Genomic DNA, 16,262 nt, shown 5'->3' on the forward strand with positions numbered 1-16,262 from the left:
GTCTGAGATCTTAATCCCGTACGAATCGGCCATGTCTGTAATTTGTAAAGTAAAAATTCCCCCGCAAATTACCTACCATATTTCGCCGAACACCGAGGTCCTGTGATAATATTAGTCCCATGCGAATCGGCATCTCTGTGATTTGGTCGGATCGTATATCATTTTTCAAGGTTTTTGTTTCATGTGCGCCTTTATGTCCATCTTTTGCAAAGAATGGAGGCTTTGTTGGAGTGTTTTGATAGTATTTTGGGTGCTGGGTCATATCGCTATACACAACTACACAATTTGCAGAAAGTGAAAGCTGAAAATCATCAGAAGAGAAAAAACAAAAATAATGATTAGATGGAGATGAATAACATGTATAGCAGCATGCGGTAAGGCACTTTTTTATATTTATGTCATAATATATCATACAGCTAGACCTATAACGAAAAGACATTTCCAAGCAATAGCCTATTGACGTCATATACGGGAGATAAGTCAGTAAATTTGAGTAAAATCACAGGCTTCGGTTATCCCGTGCGAATGTGCCACATGAAATTCAGATGTGGGGGGTTAATTTCTAAATCACACAAGCTCCCCAGATAGTATTAATCCCGTGCGAAAAGGGCTTAATAAAGCACATAGAAGAGTGGCATCTCTGTCAAGACTAAGTTTGTCGGGAAGCTCTCGACATCTCAAAAACGCCACGCCAATATTTATCCTCGTTTTATTTATCCTTTTGTCCCAAAGTCTGCTTTCCATGATCTGGGGTTTGAACGAAACAACAACAGTGTGCCACTAGAGATTACGCAGTTGTCCACATCTGTTGCCATAGTTACTATGGCAGTACAAGAGGAAACCAGGAATAACGCAGATATAACGTCATTGAGAGGCAACAAGTGACAAGGGACGGGCACTATTTAAAGTTGTGAATTTCTCTGAATTTACAAATTCTTGGAAACATTTAGGATAATGTAAGTACGCAATTGAACAAAATATATAACACTGTGCAAGTGTTTTTTGTATATTTTAATACAAAAATCTTATATATTGTACCTTTAAGACAAAAACCGATACATGTGGAGTGGTGTGTCTCCAATCCTTTTCTCTGTCTCTATAGCATGCAAGTGTAAGCTCACATCTGCATGAATGGCACAACAGAGGTCCTTGTTCTGTTCATCACACTACAATACTCCTCACACACATACATACAACGACACAGGCAACTGACCCAGTACAAAGAAAGTCATCTTTCTTTGAGTGTAATTCCAGAGGCCGGCCTATACAAGCCTGATAGCCATTAAGGATTCATGATTCATCTGGATCTCATATTATAACGGCTTGAATTTTTCATGCAACCCCTCAATGCCAAGAAGAGGAAAAGAGGAATTGAAGTTAGATGAAGTGTTGTCTGCAAAACCCACCCAGCACATTAACATGTTAAAACCTTTTACTATTGCAACAGGACCTGTGACGAGATTTGCTTCGTTTTGTTGGATTTAATCAGTATTTTTTTAGGATGGCTGGACTAGAATGGATCATGTTTGGACATTGTCGGGATGGAGATGTGAGAAAAGTCATTTGAGACTGATATGAGTGTGAAGGAGCGCGTGTATGTGTGCATAATGGCATATGGCCTGATTATATGCAGCGTTATGAGACTATTTTATTGTCAAAGGGATGGTCCGACCAAAAAAATTACATTTTTCATCATTTACTCATCCTCATGTTGATACAAACCTGCATGCATTTAACAATTTCCGTAGAACCCAACCAAGAGCCCCCCATTGCCCACCACAATAGCTACCTGGCCCGAGTTTTGATTTCAAAACATTTATGGGCCTAGTTTCTTTAAATGAATTAAATAATTAAAATAACTAGAATAAAAAAATAAAATAAAAATAAATAATAAAAAAAAAAAAAAAAAAAACATTTCTTTAAGAGCTACATGTTCTTCAGCGTTCCCACTCTTCTTTGACGATTAATTTATATGACTATTCCAGTCACTCATGATTTGGTAGATATTAACAATAACAATTTTTACAAATATTTTACTCATTTTTTTTATTATTATAGAGCTTTGCATAAATAGTAAATGATAAAAATGCACATGGCATTTTAAGATTTTAAGTAACCATTATCTTACTTGAAATAAGAAATTTTAAATGTTGTTTTTCTGTGGTGTTTTTAATATTATATAAGACTAGCCATGTGGTAATTTATAAGTCAATATTGCTGAGTATTTTCTCCTTACAACTGCAGTGAACCAATGACAGTCTTAAAATCTGTACAGTCTCTACGTCACAAATACTGTATGTTGTAACCAATCATGTCAACATGCGGGCGGGCTTTAGCACATCATTACTGTGCTGCGATGCAGGAGGGTCTCAAGAGAAGCTAGGTTATCCCTGAATATTTTTCTGTTGATATGAAAAATCATGTAGGCTACATTCAGCAACATAGCGGGTGAATTATGTATATGATGATGTATATTATGATGTTATGATGAACTATATGCTTTTCTCCACTGACATTCAAAGTTGTTCAAAGCGTTTCTAAGGATGTTGATTTTTAGAAAGCAGCTGTCTGACTGAGATGGCAAATGGGAACATGGTTTGTGTAACATTATTAGCTGTTTGATAAAGTAGTCAAAACTAAAGCAAAAGGCTAATCATATTAATTTGTTATGTGTCCAACGTTGTAAAGTGCGATACATGAAACATATTACCATTCTGAAACATCGAATTGATGACCCTGTATAATTCACTATTCTACTTCTTCTGAATCAGTTTCTATATGTCTGAATTAAACAAGTATTTTCCACTTGCCATTTTGCAGCATTTTCTACAGTAAAGTTAAGTGACTGGATCTCTGAGCTCGTGTCATTGAGTGTAGGGGGAGCTCATTTGCATTTTCATGAATCCACGTATGATAATAAAAATTAAAAATAAACATTTCCTGTTCGTGTTGATAGAAGATGAGTCTTAAGGAATAAAATGATTGACTACAGGGGGACTTTAAGTCATCTTGAGGCCCACTTGGAAGTTTGCTAAGGCCCCCTATGGTCCTGGACCCCTGGTTGATCTACATGCTGTACAATCTGCATAAAATCAGAAAAATATACTGTGTTTACACAGAGTTTTTAATGCAGCACGAAGGAGGCTTAATTTACACAGAATCACAATGGCGTGGAACAATATATCACATGCTGCTTATTGATTCACATGTACAAGCACGTCACACAAGGTCTTTGCTTACTTTCTGGGTTATTTTCCAGCTCTCTCCAGCTGTATCATTAAACAAAAACAGTTAATTTTCAATAAAGGTCAGTGCCACACTTCACTGGCTCCCAGACAATCGCGAAGGTGTGTCACTGAGACAACCGGGGGCAATCGATTCTCCATGGTTACTTTTTGTTCTTCTCAAAATGGCTGGAAAGCAGTAACTGACATCAACAACAGGATGTCCGACAATGCCAGAATGCACCGGAAGAAGGGGTTTACTTCCTCTTTTGTTGTTATTTTGGAGCTCAGGCAGGCGGCAGTGAATGGTGGCTGTTTATAAAGATCTCAAAATAGGCCTCTCCTCCCACCCGCTCCCATTGTCTATGCCTCGCCTGCCCATGTTTGCTCCCAGTTAACCATGCGGCCAACTACATATCAAAAAGCACAATAGCGACATCCATTCTCAAGAAGATTACTCTATCTTCCCAGTTTGGCTCCTAAGCTTTTCATGGGATGAGGGAGCCTGGGATAAGCCCTTCTGCCTGCAGTTCCCCTGACGCAGGGTGCCGTCTGCAGAAGTGAGCTGCTCAGCCCTGCCAAGCATCCACTGACTCACTGGATGACAACTTAGCAGCCCACAATGACTATACCAGTGAGCAATTAGAAGGTTTAAATAATTATAATCAAGTGTTAAAGTAATCAGGATTGAATAATTGCAATCCAAAAATGATGGAGAAATTAGCCTAGCTGCCAGAGCTTAAACTAAACCACGTGCTCTCAGCCAGAGTGCAGCAACTTCGGTTTTGTTCTGGTCAGATATAATCCACCAGAACTGAGTGGAAAAAACTTAATGAAAAAGCCTCATAAAATTTAGTCATTATTTAAGTGTTATTCGTTAATTAGTCTATTTTATTCTGACAGATATTACATATAATTTTAGTTATAAAATTGAAAATAACATTTTAGCAGGCAATAATGTTCTGTAACAGATGAAGCATGGCATTTAATTAACATTTAAATGATAGCCTATATAAAATATACTGAAGATACAAAGTGTTGCTAAAATTAAAACATTAAGTGTACAATATAAAATTTAAATGGATATTTTTAAGATAAACTGATCAAAAGTGACAATAAAAATCTATAATGTTATAAAACATTTATATTTCAAATAAATGCTGTTAATTTGAAGATTCTATACATCAAAAGCATCCTGAACAAAATGTATCACAGTTTCTACAAAAAATATCAAGAAGCAACATTGAACATTAATAACATAAATAACATTTTTCAACATTGAAAACACTGATTTCTTGAACAGCAAATCAGCATAATTATTAGAATTATATCCGAACAATGATCATGTGGCACTGAAGACTGGATTGAAAATTCAGCTTTGCAATCATAGGAATTTGTATATTGAAATTTAAAAAAAGTTGTATTAAAGAGTTAAAAATAATCACAATATCATTGATTTAATGTTTTCATTAGCTTTGGTAAACACAAGAGACTTTCAAAAATATGTAAAAAATGTACCGACACCAAAACTTTTGAATGGCAGTGTTAAGTTGCCAGTGATTGATAAGAAGGAATCATGCAACCATGTGTTTATGACATTCTGACTAGAATTTGCTTTCTAGAAGTCTCCTTCTAGATGTGAGTTATAAGATGTGTTCTGCTTCATTCAGTTCATTCCATCAAATATGCCATTAATTAAAATCATTATCACCTTGTTGCCTTTCCCCCCTTGTTTGTAATCAAAGATGAGACACCAACAAACATATTAGCAATTTCATTGAACAGATTAACACTGACTCTTGTGTGTCACTAATGGCGACCAAAACTCTGCTATGCAGTATAGCAATACACACATTCAAAATGCTCATTCCAGCAATGACTTAAAATAAATAAATAAGAAGAACAAACTAAAAAATAATCACTCATGATACCTTCAGTAAGTTTGAATAGCGAGTTGACCACAGTAAACACAGTGTGATACAGAGGTTCTCACAGCGCTGAGTGAAAGGGCCATATAACACGCTTTAGCAGTGAAAGATTGAGCCCAGGCGACACAGTAAAGGTTAACTACTTAATTCCAGTGATTAGTCCACGCAGAGTTCAAGGCGCTCTGCCAAAAGCCTTCATTTAGCAGCTACATGCACCACCTCCACGTTCTCTCAACAGCCAAAACCCAGAGACTGCTGGCAAACAAAGGTAACATCAGGTATGTGAAGTACCTAGGTTGGTATAGGCCGTCTCCACCATCCTGTTCAAGGCCAGATCACGATCAGTGTCTCATAACTCCTCTAAAGGAGGCTATAATACTTCACCCAAGATGTTTTGTTCATACTTGAGCATGCATAAATTTAATCAAACAGCAGAAACGAGATAGAATCCACCACAGCCTCTTAGGTTAAAGCAAGGCATCAAAAAGCATGTGACTATCTGGCCCACAGAGAAAGACGGTTATAAAAGGTTTGTCGATGTATGGATTTTCTTCCTCGCCTGTAAGAATCGAGGTGGGCGGCCTTTGTACAGATGATATCTTTTCACTTAATGACCAGAGATGAGCAGAAAAGATGGCTGTGGATATTCAGTACTACGCACTGCCATTACCTGACAGCGTGAATGAAATTGTCTCCGTATACAGTTGGTTGAGTCTGGATTTTTTCCGCCCGTGTAATCTCACTCTTCCTCATTGGCGTGACTATAAGACCGCGCTTGCTCCAGCCTCTTCCACGCAGCAGGGGGGGAAAAAACGGTTTACACAGCATTCATTGTGGGTTCCCACAACGTCCCGAGGAGGACAGATGAGGACGGCATGCAGATTCCTCATCCCAAGCCCTGGTGTCACTTAGGAGGAGGATTCAGAGCAGAGGGACAAAGTGTGCCTGTTTGTTTGTGTTCTTGTTACCACCGAGGGATGTGGGATTTACACCTCAAACAACTCTCGCCGCGACCAGACCCTATAAGTCACTGCAAAGGTGCTCTGGTGTTGTCACATCTCTGCCACACTGGCTCATTACACCTCCTGGAGCTGTATATCATATGTTCTGTGTGTGTGTGTGTGTGTGTGTGTGTGTGTGTGTGTGTGTGTGAGAGAGAGAGAGAGAGAGAGAGAGAGAGAGAGAGAGAGAGAGAGAGAGAGAGAGAGAGAGAGAGAGAGAGAGAGAGAGAGAGAGAGAGAGAGAGAGCAGAGATCCTGTGAAGGCTATTAAGACATGGCAATCGGAGAGAGAAATAAAATGCCAGCAGTTATTTATTTAAATGCTGGTCAGTATACATAATTAATGATTCAAGAGCACCTGCTGAAAGGCAGATGGAAAAGGCCTTTTGTCTGTAATTGCGATTGTACAGTGACCTCTGTGTTGTAATGGAAATATGCTAGAGAAATGCTCTTCTGTCAAGTTAAAACTCTTCGCACACATGTAGCAATCACACACACATACATATATATATATTTGCAGACCTTATAAATGGTTATTAATAACAACAAGGAGCTATAGACAAGCTGCCGGGCTGGTCCGAGAGGTGTTAATGTGATCCCACAGCTCAGCTGGACGCTGTGCAGGGTCCTGTTGTTTCATTACAGTACTGTGGAGAGAGAGAGAGAGAGAGAGAGAGAGAGAGAGAGAGAGAGAGAGAGAGAGAGAGAGAGAGAGAGAGAGAGAGAGAGAGAGAGAGAGAGAGAGAGAGAGAGAGAGAGAGAGAGAGAGAGAGAGAGAGAGAGAGAGAGAGAGAGAGAGAGAGAGAGAGAGAGAGAGAGAGAGAGAGAGAGAGAGAGAGAGAGAGAGAGAGAGAGAGACTTTGCCAACACAGGAATGAAATGTACTAAAATAGAAAACTGTTATTTTAAATTGTAATAATATTTCATTCTATTTAAGTTGTTTATTAGGATCATATAAATCATTGGTGAGCATAAGCAATGTAAGAAAAACGTAAAATAAAGAAATAAAAAAAAACCTGTTCATTCGATAATTTCAATATTATATGACACTAAAAGTACTGTAAACATTTGTACTTCTAAAGTTATAGTTCCCATGCTGTCAAAATGCTATTATTTACATTTCATTGTCAATGAAATGTCTATACCTGTGATTACTAATGAGATCAGGTTGGCATTACCTGTCCTTCATCAGCCCTATCCATAAAAGTGGTAAAAAGTTCAAAAAGGAAGACAGTCCATTCATCTCTCCTTCTACATTACCAATGACACAATCCCAATCACAGGTCAGATCAAGAGCTTCAGATGGATGCAGTGGCCAGTGGTGATGATGAGGATCTCATTACTTCGGTTACTGATAAGTCCACTAATACCCTCGTTAGTGCCCACTCGCCGGGCCTTCAATCACATGCAACTACTCGATATCCATTACAACCTGCGCTGCCTCCTTCCTAACCTGAGCAAATGCAGATTAACGCACAAGACTGTCTCAGATCAGACTGTGTGTTGCCAGGGGTACATCGTGAGGGGATCAGAAGGTGGACCTTGATCTGCTAAAAATCCCCTCGTCTGATAGCAGCAAGGAACAAAGTTGTGTGATGCACCATAAGTATGTGATGGAATGGAAGGACCGGCTCATACTTCACAGCTGTATGCTGGACCCACTATTTATTATCTTGTAACATATATAATCACTTGGACCAAACATTAAAGAGAGAAGCTAAAGACCAATTTTCAGGTCAATACAAATACTGACACATCACATCTTAAACGGATAGCTCACACAAAAATGAAAATGGTGTCATAATTGACTCACCCTCATGTCGTTCCAAACCCTTATGCCTTTCTTTCTTCTGAGAAACATGGAAGAACACAATTTAGAGACATTTCCATGCAATGAAAGTCAATGGTTTTTCAAATATCTTCTTTTGTGTTCTGCAGCACAAAATAAAATAAAAAATCATGCAGGTTTGGAAAGACATTGACAGTTTTAATTTTTGGGGTGAACAATACATTCAATAATAAAAAAGGCAAGAGCCAAAAAGGAGTTAACAGATTGAGTTAGTCAGACTTATGAATAGCTATCTATAACCACCACATAATAAATAATAAATATTGTATAGTAATTTTGAATATACACAAATTTTCCAAATGCTTGTCAAATACGTCACATCTGTACATCAATCCATAATATGTAGTTTCAAGTGTGAATGTTTTTTTAATTGTTTCATTTTAATTGCCTCACGCAAAACTTAAAGCCACAAACAAGCAAATCCATGATTATTTCATCTTTTATCCAAGCACTCACTATATTTGTATGCATTTGTTTCCAAAATAACTGATTAAAATGCACACACACATACACACACACACACACACACACACACACACACACACACACACACACACACACACACACACACACACACACACACACACACACACACACACACACACACACACACACACACACACACACACACACACACACACACACACCTCTGTGACCTTGCTCTCACAAGTTGTGTAAAATCATCCAATCAGGATATCATTTACTTGATAAAGTGCTTTCCAGATTTGTATTCAACATGCATCAGATGGAAAATGTCTGTGGGTGGTTCGTAGGCATACAGTCTGAGGCTAGGTGACTGGTAAACAGGTTCAGTTACCTGAAAGTGAGACGCTGTAGCATTTTTCAGAGCACCAGAAACACGGAGCAAAACAGCTGAGAGTTAGAGCTGTAACTCTCCAGAGTGGATCAGTGGGAGGAATATAGATAATTCATGAGGTGTCAAGAAGGTTGAACAGGGCAAGTACTGTTCTGTGGTCTAACTTGCACCACTCAGTACAGACTGTGACCAGGAGCGAATGAACCAGAGAACTGCTCATTGTGTGCATATATTACGATTGTAGCATAATAAAAGGTCGTACTTGTTGTGATCAACCATAGCTTCATCAAGAAATCTTCTGAAACAATCATTGAGATATTGTTTTCCACAGAGATTATCTCTCCTTGAAAATAAAGGAGTAGAACAGTTGGGACAGTTTCAGTGGATTCCCAGCAATGTGTCATGTTAGCAAAAAAACAAAGTGGCAGTTAACAGCAAACCCCATCACAGGCAGCACAGAGAACATGAATCGATTGTCCGTTTCAGGGATTCACTGCACCTTACATTCAAACTGTCACAATATTTTTATTTTCTCCATAGCTATAGGGCACACTTAAAAATGCCACAAAAGCATTTTCAGAAACCAGCATTTCTACAGTGTCCCTCGACTGTGAAACGGCTATTTTTTTTGGAATTAGGGAAGTGTAGCTTTAACGCGGACCGACATTAGATTTATATCCCTTCTCAGCTCCAGTCATTGTGCTCAGTGAAACTAATCCACTCTGGCTTTCATTACAAAATGACAGAGCACTACTAATTAATATTTGATAGCAAAGTTATTCATATTTAATATTGTAATGTAATTAATAATAACATAATGAATATTTCAGGGTTAAGTTGTAGGCTTGCATTTAATGAAGCGTTAGAGAATAATACTGTGCTCACACGCTTATTTACATGGATGCATTATTGCATAATTTGTGTTGAATGGAGGAAATGAGAGATACTAATATGGGTTTAAACTCAAAATGGAGTCATGTCTTCATGTAGGCCAATTCTGTGCTGGTAAATGTCCCTTTAATTTCCTCCCCTCCCCCTTAAAAAAAAATGTTCCAAAAGCATAGAATGAGCAGTTATTCTGGCTTTAATGCTGAAATCAGCTTCACAGTACACTGGACATCAGCATAAAGAAGACATGTGTCAAATCAACATTGCTTGAGCAAAACACAATTTCTTGATATATCTTTCTATAATAAAAGTAACAGGGAAAGTCTAAAGTCTGGCTGATGGCTTTCCAGTTCACGCACACTATCTATCAAGTGTTGTCATTCCCTCCTTTAAAGCAAACAAATGTCCACAGACACATTTTCTTTTGTGAATAAAGAATCAATGCAATTCTCTTGTATTCATTTCCAGTGATCTTGTTATTTAGCTCGGATTGCTAAATCCGAATCGCATATTATCCAGTCTCTTTATGCTACAAACACACATAATCCCATCACTGATAAGAGCACATCATGGTAAGACAAGACATCACACAGCAGTGCTATTCATTTTTGTAGAGTACATCTGCACTCCAAAGAAAATAATGACGTCCATTGTGATTAGCCTTCAAAACACGCTGCAGCTAGAAGAGGGGGAACAAAGCCATGTGTGAGATAGCATCTAAATGATATATGCTGTAATAAAACTGACAATACTTTAAGTAAACAGATCCATGTCGCTCTTTGTTGGGCAAAGAATACAATTTGTTCTTTTCTGCCCATCACTGTTATGAGTGTTTATATAAAAATGTCCTGAATTCAAATGTAATATAACTACTACTCAGTTAGAAATCCCATGTACAATCCATATATTAAGCATATAATGGATTTATAGCTAAATAATACAGTGGTAATTTTGTTTTAAGTCCGAAATCATTTATTTGTGGTAAAAGCTTATGAATGCAAAACTCATAACAAAATTATTTGTGAGAACATATCATACAGGAGACTGGGGCTAGTTGTCACACTGGGATGCAGTGTTATTCCTCAGTAAGGTTTTGACTCAATAGTCCAATTACGCAAAAATAGATAACAGATAATTTTTGCAAATTTTATCCTACAAACCAAAATTCATGCAAATAAATGTGTTTTAAAAGTGACAAATATTAGAAATTATTTTTGATGGCCAAAAACATTATATTTTAGATGTATTACATTTGAACAGTTTTTGATTCATTTGACTAAAAAGTCTGTTTAATGGAAGGTTGTTAAAACTTACCCTGTGTAGTGTACTAATGTGTATTGTGCAAGGTGTAGAATAATTAGACTAGGTACACTTACTTTTACACAAGCTTTTATTCAGCAAGGGGTATTATATTGATCAAAAGTGACAGACTAGTTACAAAAAATGTCTACTGCAGTTGCAAATAAATGCTGTTTTCTATATATCAAACAATTATTTTAGAAATATTGACCACGGTTTCTGAAACATTAATTTCTTGAGCAGCAAATCAGCATATTAATATGATCTCTTGAGGTTCTTGCGACATTGAAGAATAGAGTAATGGCTGCTGAAAATTCAGCTTTGCAATCAGAGGAATAAGTATAAAAATGTTATTATACTTATTGTAATAATCTTTCACAACATTACTGTTTTTACTGTATTGTTTTCACTAAATAAAGGCAGACTTAGAAGACGTCTTTCAAAAACATGTTAAAAATGTTACCGACCACAAATTTTGAACGGTAGTGTAAATGTCTACACAGAAATTGACTTTCAAACAAACCGTTAGAATTACTATTAGAGTAAAGAGTATGACAACTAGCCCTGGATTCGCCTATAATTCCACAACCACCTAGTCTTGTTAAAGGAGTTTGCCGTGTGTTTGACGCACCTTTAAGAACCAGGTGACGGTGAGCTGCATTTCCAGCCCAGTGAGTCAGACCACTGAGACCATGTGAAACAGTGAGAAGCGTGTTGTCATCTACCGTAGCTAACTCTTCCTCTCCCTCTCTCTCTCCCTCCCTCTACTGTCCCTCTTAGCCCTGCCATGCCCACTTCTACACGTATGCTAATCGTCTCCTCCGACTGGCAGCTGGTGCTCAAGGGGAGTTCGGGCACTGACAAGACAGGAGCCGGGTGTATAATTAAACATCACACCGACACGTAATAAAAGCTAAAGGATGAAATGAGTGTAATCGCGGCCTGAGGTTCCTCGGTAATCAGCCCACAACCACATGCCTGGCAGAGATGGCAGGAAAAGAGAAAAAAAAAACATGCTGATTCGAATGACCCATTTGAATCACACACCTCCCACTCTTTATTTGATTCATTTTTTAATTAGAGAGACAGAGTGAGGGAGGATTGCAGATCTTAGGTGATGGAATGAGGCGGTGAGAGAGAGGAGCAGCGTTCAATCTCTTCTAACAGCATGGCTTCCTATCTCGCTGCAACATGGAACTTATCTGAGCTCTGCAAGCCATTCTCTTGAGCACTTAACCTTGTGATTTGTAAAAAAAATACAATAAAAAAATAAATAAACAGCAATAAAAATGAAGCTAAATCAATACTGGCCCAACCAATGAAGCAGAGTAGAGTCTGCATTTCCATGCATTGTCCTCCTAAAGACAATCATTCTGCTCACCGGCACAAATACAGTATTTCATGACCTTAAAAACAGCACAACACATTAGAGAAGAGGAGAACGGCACATCACCGTTTGAGCGCTCCCAGCTGTCTCCATCACACACAGAGAGCCCTATAGCATTGTGAATGTGTCAGTCTGAAAGCATCATATTCATTTGGCCTTATACCTTGGAGATCATCACGGGGGGTCCATTTGTTGTGTTTGTTTATGCATTTCTGCTGATCAAAAGCTACGGCAGAATCCAACAAAGGCTGCTTAATTGCAGCTCTTGAAAAATTGATGCTGCTCTTAAGGACTTTTTTGTGTCACGCCGATTTTGGGAAAACACAGGTGTAAAGGCCACATGAGAGCGTATGTTTTATTCACATGCCTGAGTGACAAGAGGGGGGGGGGGGGGGGGGGGGGGAGCAGAAACAGTAGATAATTCAACCGAAAGGCCTTAATTAGCTGAGGTCCTGCCAAATTTTGGACACACAAAGGAGGTTATTTTCCACCCCACTGATGGTGGAGATGGTGTTCATTTGGTACAGTGAAGCTAATGCAACCTTACAAAAAACTTTTTTTTAATTAAAAGTTGTTTTAATTAGAAAAATAAATAAATAATAACCACACATAAATATAACAATACATATAAAATAACCTTTCATAGTTATTAGTTGTTAATAGAAAAATCTCTTAAGACAACCTTTTTATTATATATATATATCAACTAATTACTATGGAAGGTCAAATCAGCCTTATAAAAGTTAGTTGTCAATGAAAGGTAGTAATATGAAAGATTCATCTAGTTTGAAGAAAAAACTAAATTATATTTTGAGGAACGAGCATTGTCTTGTTGGCTACGGTAATGTGCTATTGGACAAGCATAGTGCCAGGTTGGGCTCCCGAGGTTCACGCTTGCAGTGATCTGTGAACAAGCTGCTTTGGCCTGCTCATACTACAGTCCTCTCAGGACCCAGAGCTCTCTGCACAGGTCCGGTGCCAGGTCACTCTCCTATCCCCTAATTATCTCCATTGCAACTCACCTCTCTGCATACACACATATGCATGCAGCACGTTGTACATTACATCTGTAAAATTATATTTGGGGCAATCCTTCATACCATATGTGTTGCAGAACTTTCTAAGACTCTGTGAAATACAACACCATGCATAAATTAGCATCCAGAGCTGTATTTTCCTATTTGAACTGTAAAAGATGGAAAGTGTGCGAGAGTCAGCAATGCCAACCTTGCCCTCTTCTTCACAGAAATGATTGCTCCTTCACAAAATGTCAAATGAAAAGGCATTGAGGCAGCAGAATTAATGTTTCCACATGATAAGTAAGCTTAATATTCAGCCGACAATTAGACTACTCACCCTGCCAACCAGAATTGGATCGGGTCCAGAGAACTCCTCCAACACAAACATTTGATTCCAAACCCATCCTCTTTTGGCACGACTGAGGATTCTTTGTCCTTCGCTTGGCCGGTTTCGCAGGATCATGGCTGATGCCGTTTGTAAACTTTGTGACTGATTGTTTAACGAGGCCATGGAAGAGTACGGCACACAAGTAATCCAGACTAGCAGGAGAGAAGTCCATAGATCTCGCTGCATCTCCTCTCCGCGTTTTAGCATTTTTGTAATTTTAATTTTGCCTTTTTTTTTCTTTTGCTTCCCCTCCAAAATTCAGGGGTTGACCAGCTGACAGACAGCTGAATGGTTACTCTTTTGTTCTACGTATTCCCCAGGTTGAGTTCATGTTGTGAGGAGGGTCACGGATGTACTCTGGTCTGTCTCCAGAACACAGAGAAGGAAGGCGCGCTGCAAAATGTGACATCCATTAGTTGGTTCATCAATGTAAGAGATCTAGAGGGGAAAGACAAATGCAGACTTACAGGAAGTGCATGTAAATAAAACTGACAAGCTTGAGGAGTGAAGTCTTAAGGTCAGTTTGATATGACATCAGAATGCCAAATAAACAAGTCAGAGCACATCTGTCTTCTATAGGAGTATATACAGTAGTACAGCGCAAACATTTTTACACTCTAAACTATTGGAAACGTATAGGCACTATAAAATCAAGCCAATAAATGTTTCAGATTGCAATGCTTGTTATGTGAAAACTGTCATCCTACAGTTATTTTGAAGAAAAAAAAAGAAAATAATTTGCAGCATAACGTATAAATGCAGTAAACTTGAAAATCACAGGGTAGATAAGAAAAACAGTATCTCGTCATGCTCATGAGCTGCTTTCATTTCCCAAAACCAATTGCTTTCAATGCCCTTGACATATTATCACAATACGGTATAATTTAGAGTTTGCAGAATGATAAAAAAACATGATTTATATATCTGAAAACATAACATACATGATATAACTATTTTTAACGATTTACTCTGCAATGCTTATAAGAAGAGAGTCTGTACTTACACTATGTATTTCGGTTTTTTTTTGCAATTTGTTCATGCACTTGATTTCAATTCAAATACAAAGCGCATGTCCTTTTTTTTCTTGGTTGCCCATACAACAATCATAATCTGCATTTCACTAAACCGGATTATTTAGCTGAATGGTTTAAAGCAGCACCCTCCGGAGAACTCTGTTATCTATTATTTAATATGTTCCCATGAATCAATAGGTAGCAGTAAGAAGGTTAAGAGAAATTCAGTCTTTTAATCTTTTTAATGCAGTACACAGCAGACAAGTACATTTTTGTTTTCTGAAAGAGTTGTGCGCACAATTAATTAAAATAATTGCCCTGTTAGTTAGTAAGCAAGCCACACATTTGAAACATGCACCGCATAGTCTTCCTTCCACAGTGTAACTTCAGCGAGCAGTAAAGCTTTATTGCACTCTAACACCATATAGAGACTCGGCGAATACTTACAGACGATGCTTAAATAACTGGCGATTTCAGCACCACCGTGAGTGGACAGCTCCTCACACACAAAAAAAAGTCGCTTACTATATTTATGGTCGCTTTCTGCCTCTTTCAAATGAGTAAGAGAAGCATGATTTCGATACTTAAAAGCAGAAAATGATACTCTAGAAGCAGTAGAGAACTGCCCAACATACATGGCACGACGAGTTGACCAAGTTGATTAACCAAGACGTTCGCAGACCACGTTCTTCGTAAAGTGAACACAATTAATTCGATGCACGACACTCCTGAACGATGCAAAACAAATGATGGACAACGGGTGCTTTTGGTCTGGTCTGCAGGCTGTCAATCTGTCTCGCTTTCGGATCAATTACTGTAGCGCAAACAGCATCAAACGAAACATCCAATATTTCAGACGAGCAAAAATGAACGCGCATTCCGCCAAACGACATATACTGTGTAAAACCTCTCCTCCGTCTCTTAATAAGTATTTAATACTTACTGTATATCATCCGGACGTCCGTTCCATGTCATTCACAGGGGACAGAACATATCAGAGAAGGAAAAGAAAAAAAGACGTGACTTGTTTCGCAATATTGCTGATACTTGTCTTTTTTGTCAATTATCTGTCAAATGGATATAGTCAAGAAAATAATAAGGAGAATAAGTTGACAGACGCGGTTGGGAACAATTAGGATCCGTATAGTTTAGTAGCTTGGCGTTGACAGGGTGTCGGTGAGCTCCGGCAAGCCCGCTCGCTGAGTGGAGGAGTGAGGAGAGATGGACGAGAGGTGTTTGGTGGGAAGAGCCTCCCCTTTGTCGCGCTCATTGGGCTGATAAAGAGGCAGGTCCTCAGCCCTGGCAATGAATGCACGCGCCCTACCTTGGGAATACTGAACTTTAATGTCAGTGCGTTGGTGTTTTTCTCTACCTTTATCAAACGCTTTCGGCTAACAAAGCATACGTGTGACGCGTCTCGACACTTGTGCGACGGTCCTCTTTTTTCCG

General features: G+C 38.5%; 1 protein-coding gene across 1 annotated transcript in view; it reads right to left on the reverse strand.

The window, feature by feature from the left end:
* Window positions 1-16,017, reverse strand: part of cdh8 (cadherin 8) — a 96,360-nt gene extending 80,343 nt beyond the window's left edge. Inside the window, exons 1-2 of the mRNA XM_077229268.1 lie at window positions 15,757-16,017; window positions 13,750-14,238 (exon numbers count right to left, since the gene is read on the reverse strand). Coding sequence (XP_077085383.1) covers window positions 13,750-14,007 — 258 coding nt within the window. The 5' untranslated portion in view covers window positions 14,008-14,238; window positions 15,757-16,017. The remainder of the gene's footprint in view (window positions 1-13,749; window positions 14,239-15,756) is intronic.
* Window positions 16,018-16,262: the final 245 nt, after the last annotated feature.

The sequence above is a fragment of the Siphateles boraxobius genome, unplaced genomic scaffold (assembly GCF_051911475.1).
Source record: "Siphateles boraxobius isolate OS27281-9 unplaced genomic scaffold, OSU_SipBor_1 130, whole genome shotgun sequence".
Classification (NCBI taxonomy): Eukaryota; Metazoa; Chordata; class Actinopteri; order Cypriniformes; family Leuciscidae; genus Siphateles; species Siphateles boraxobius.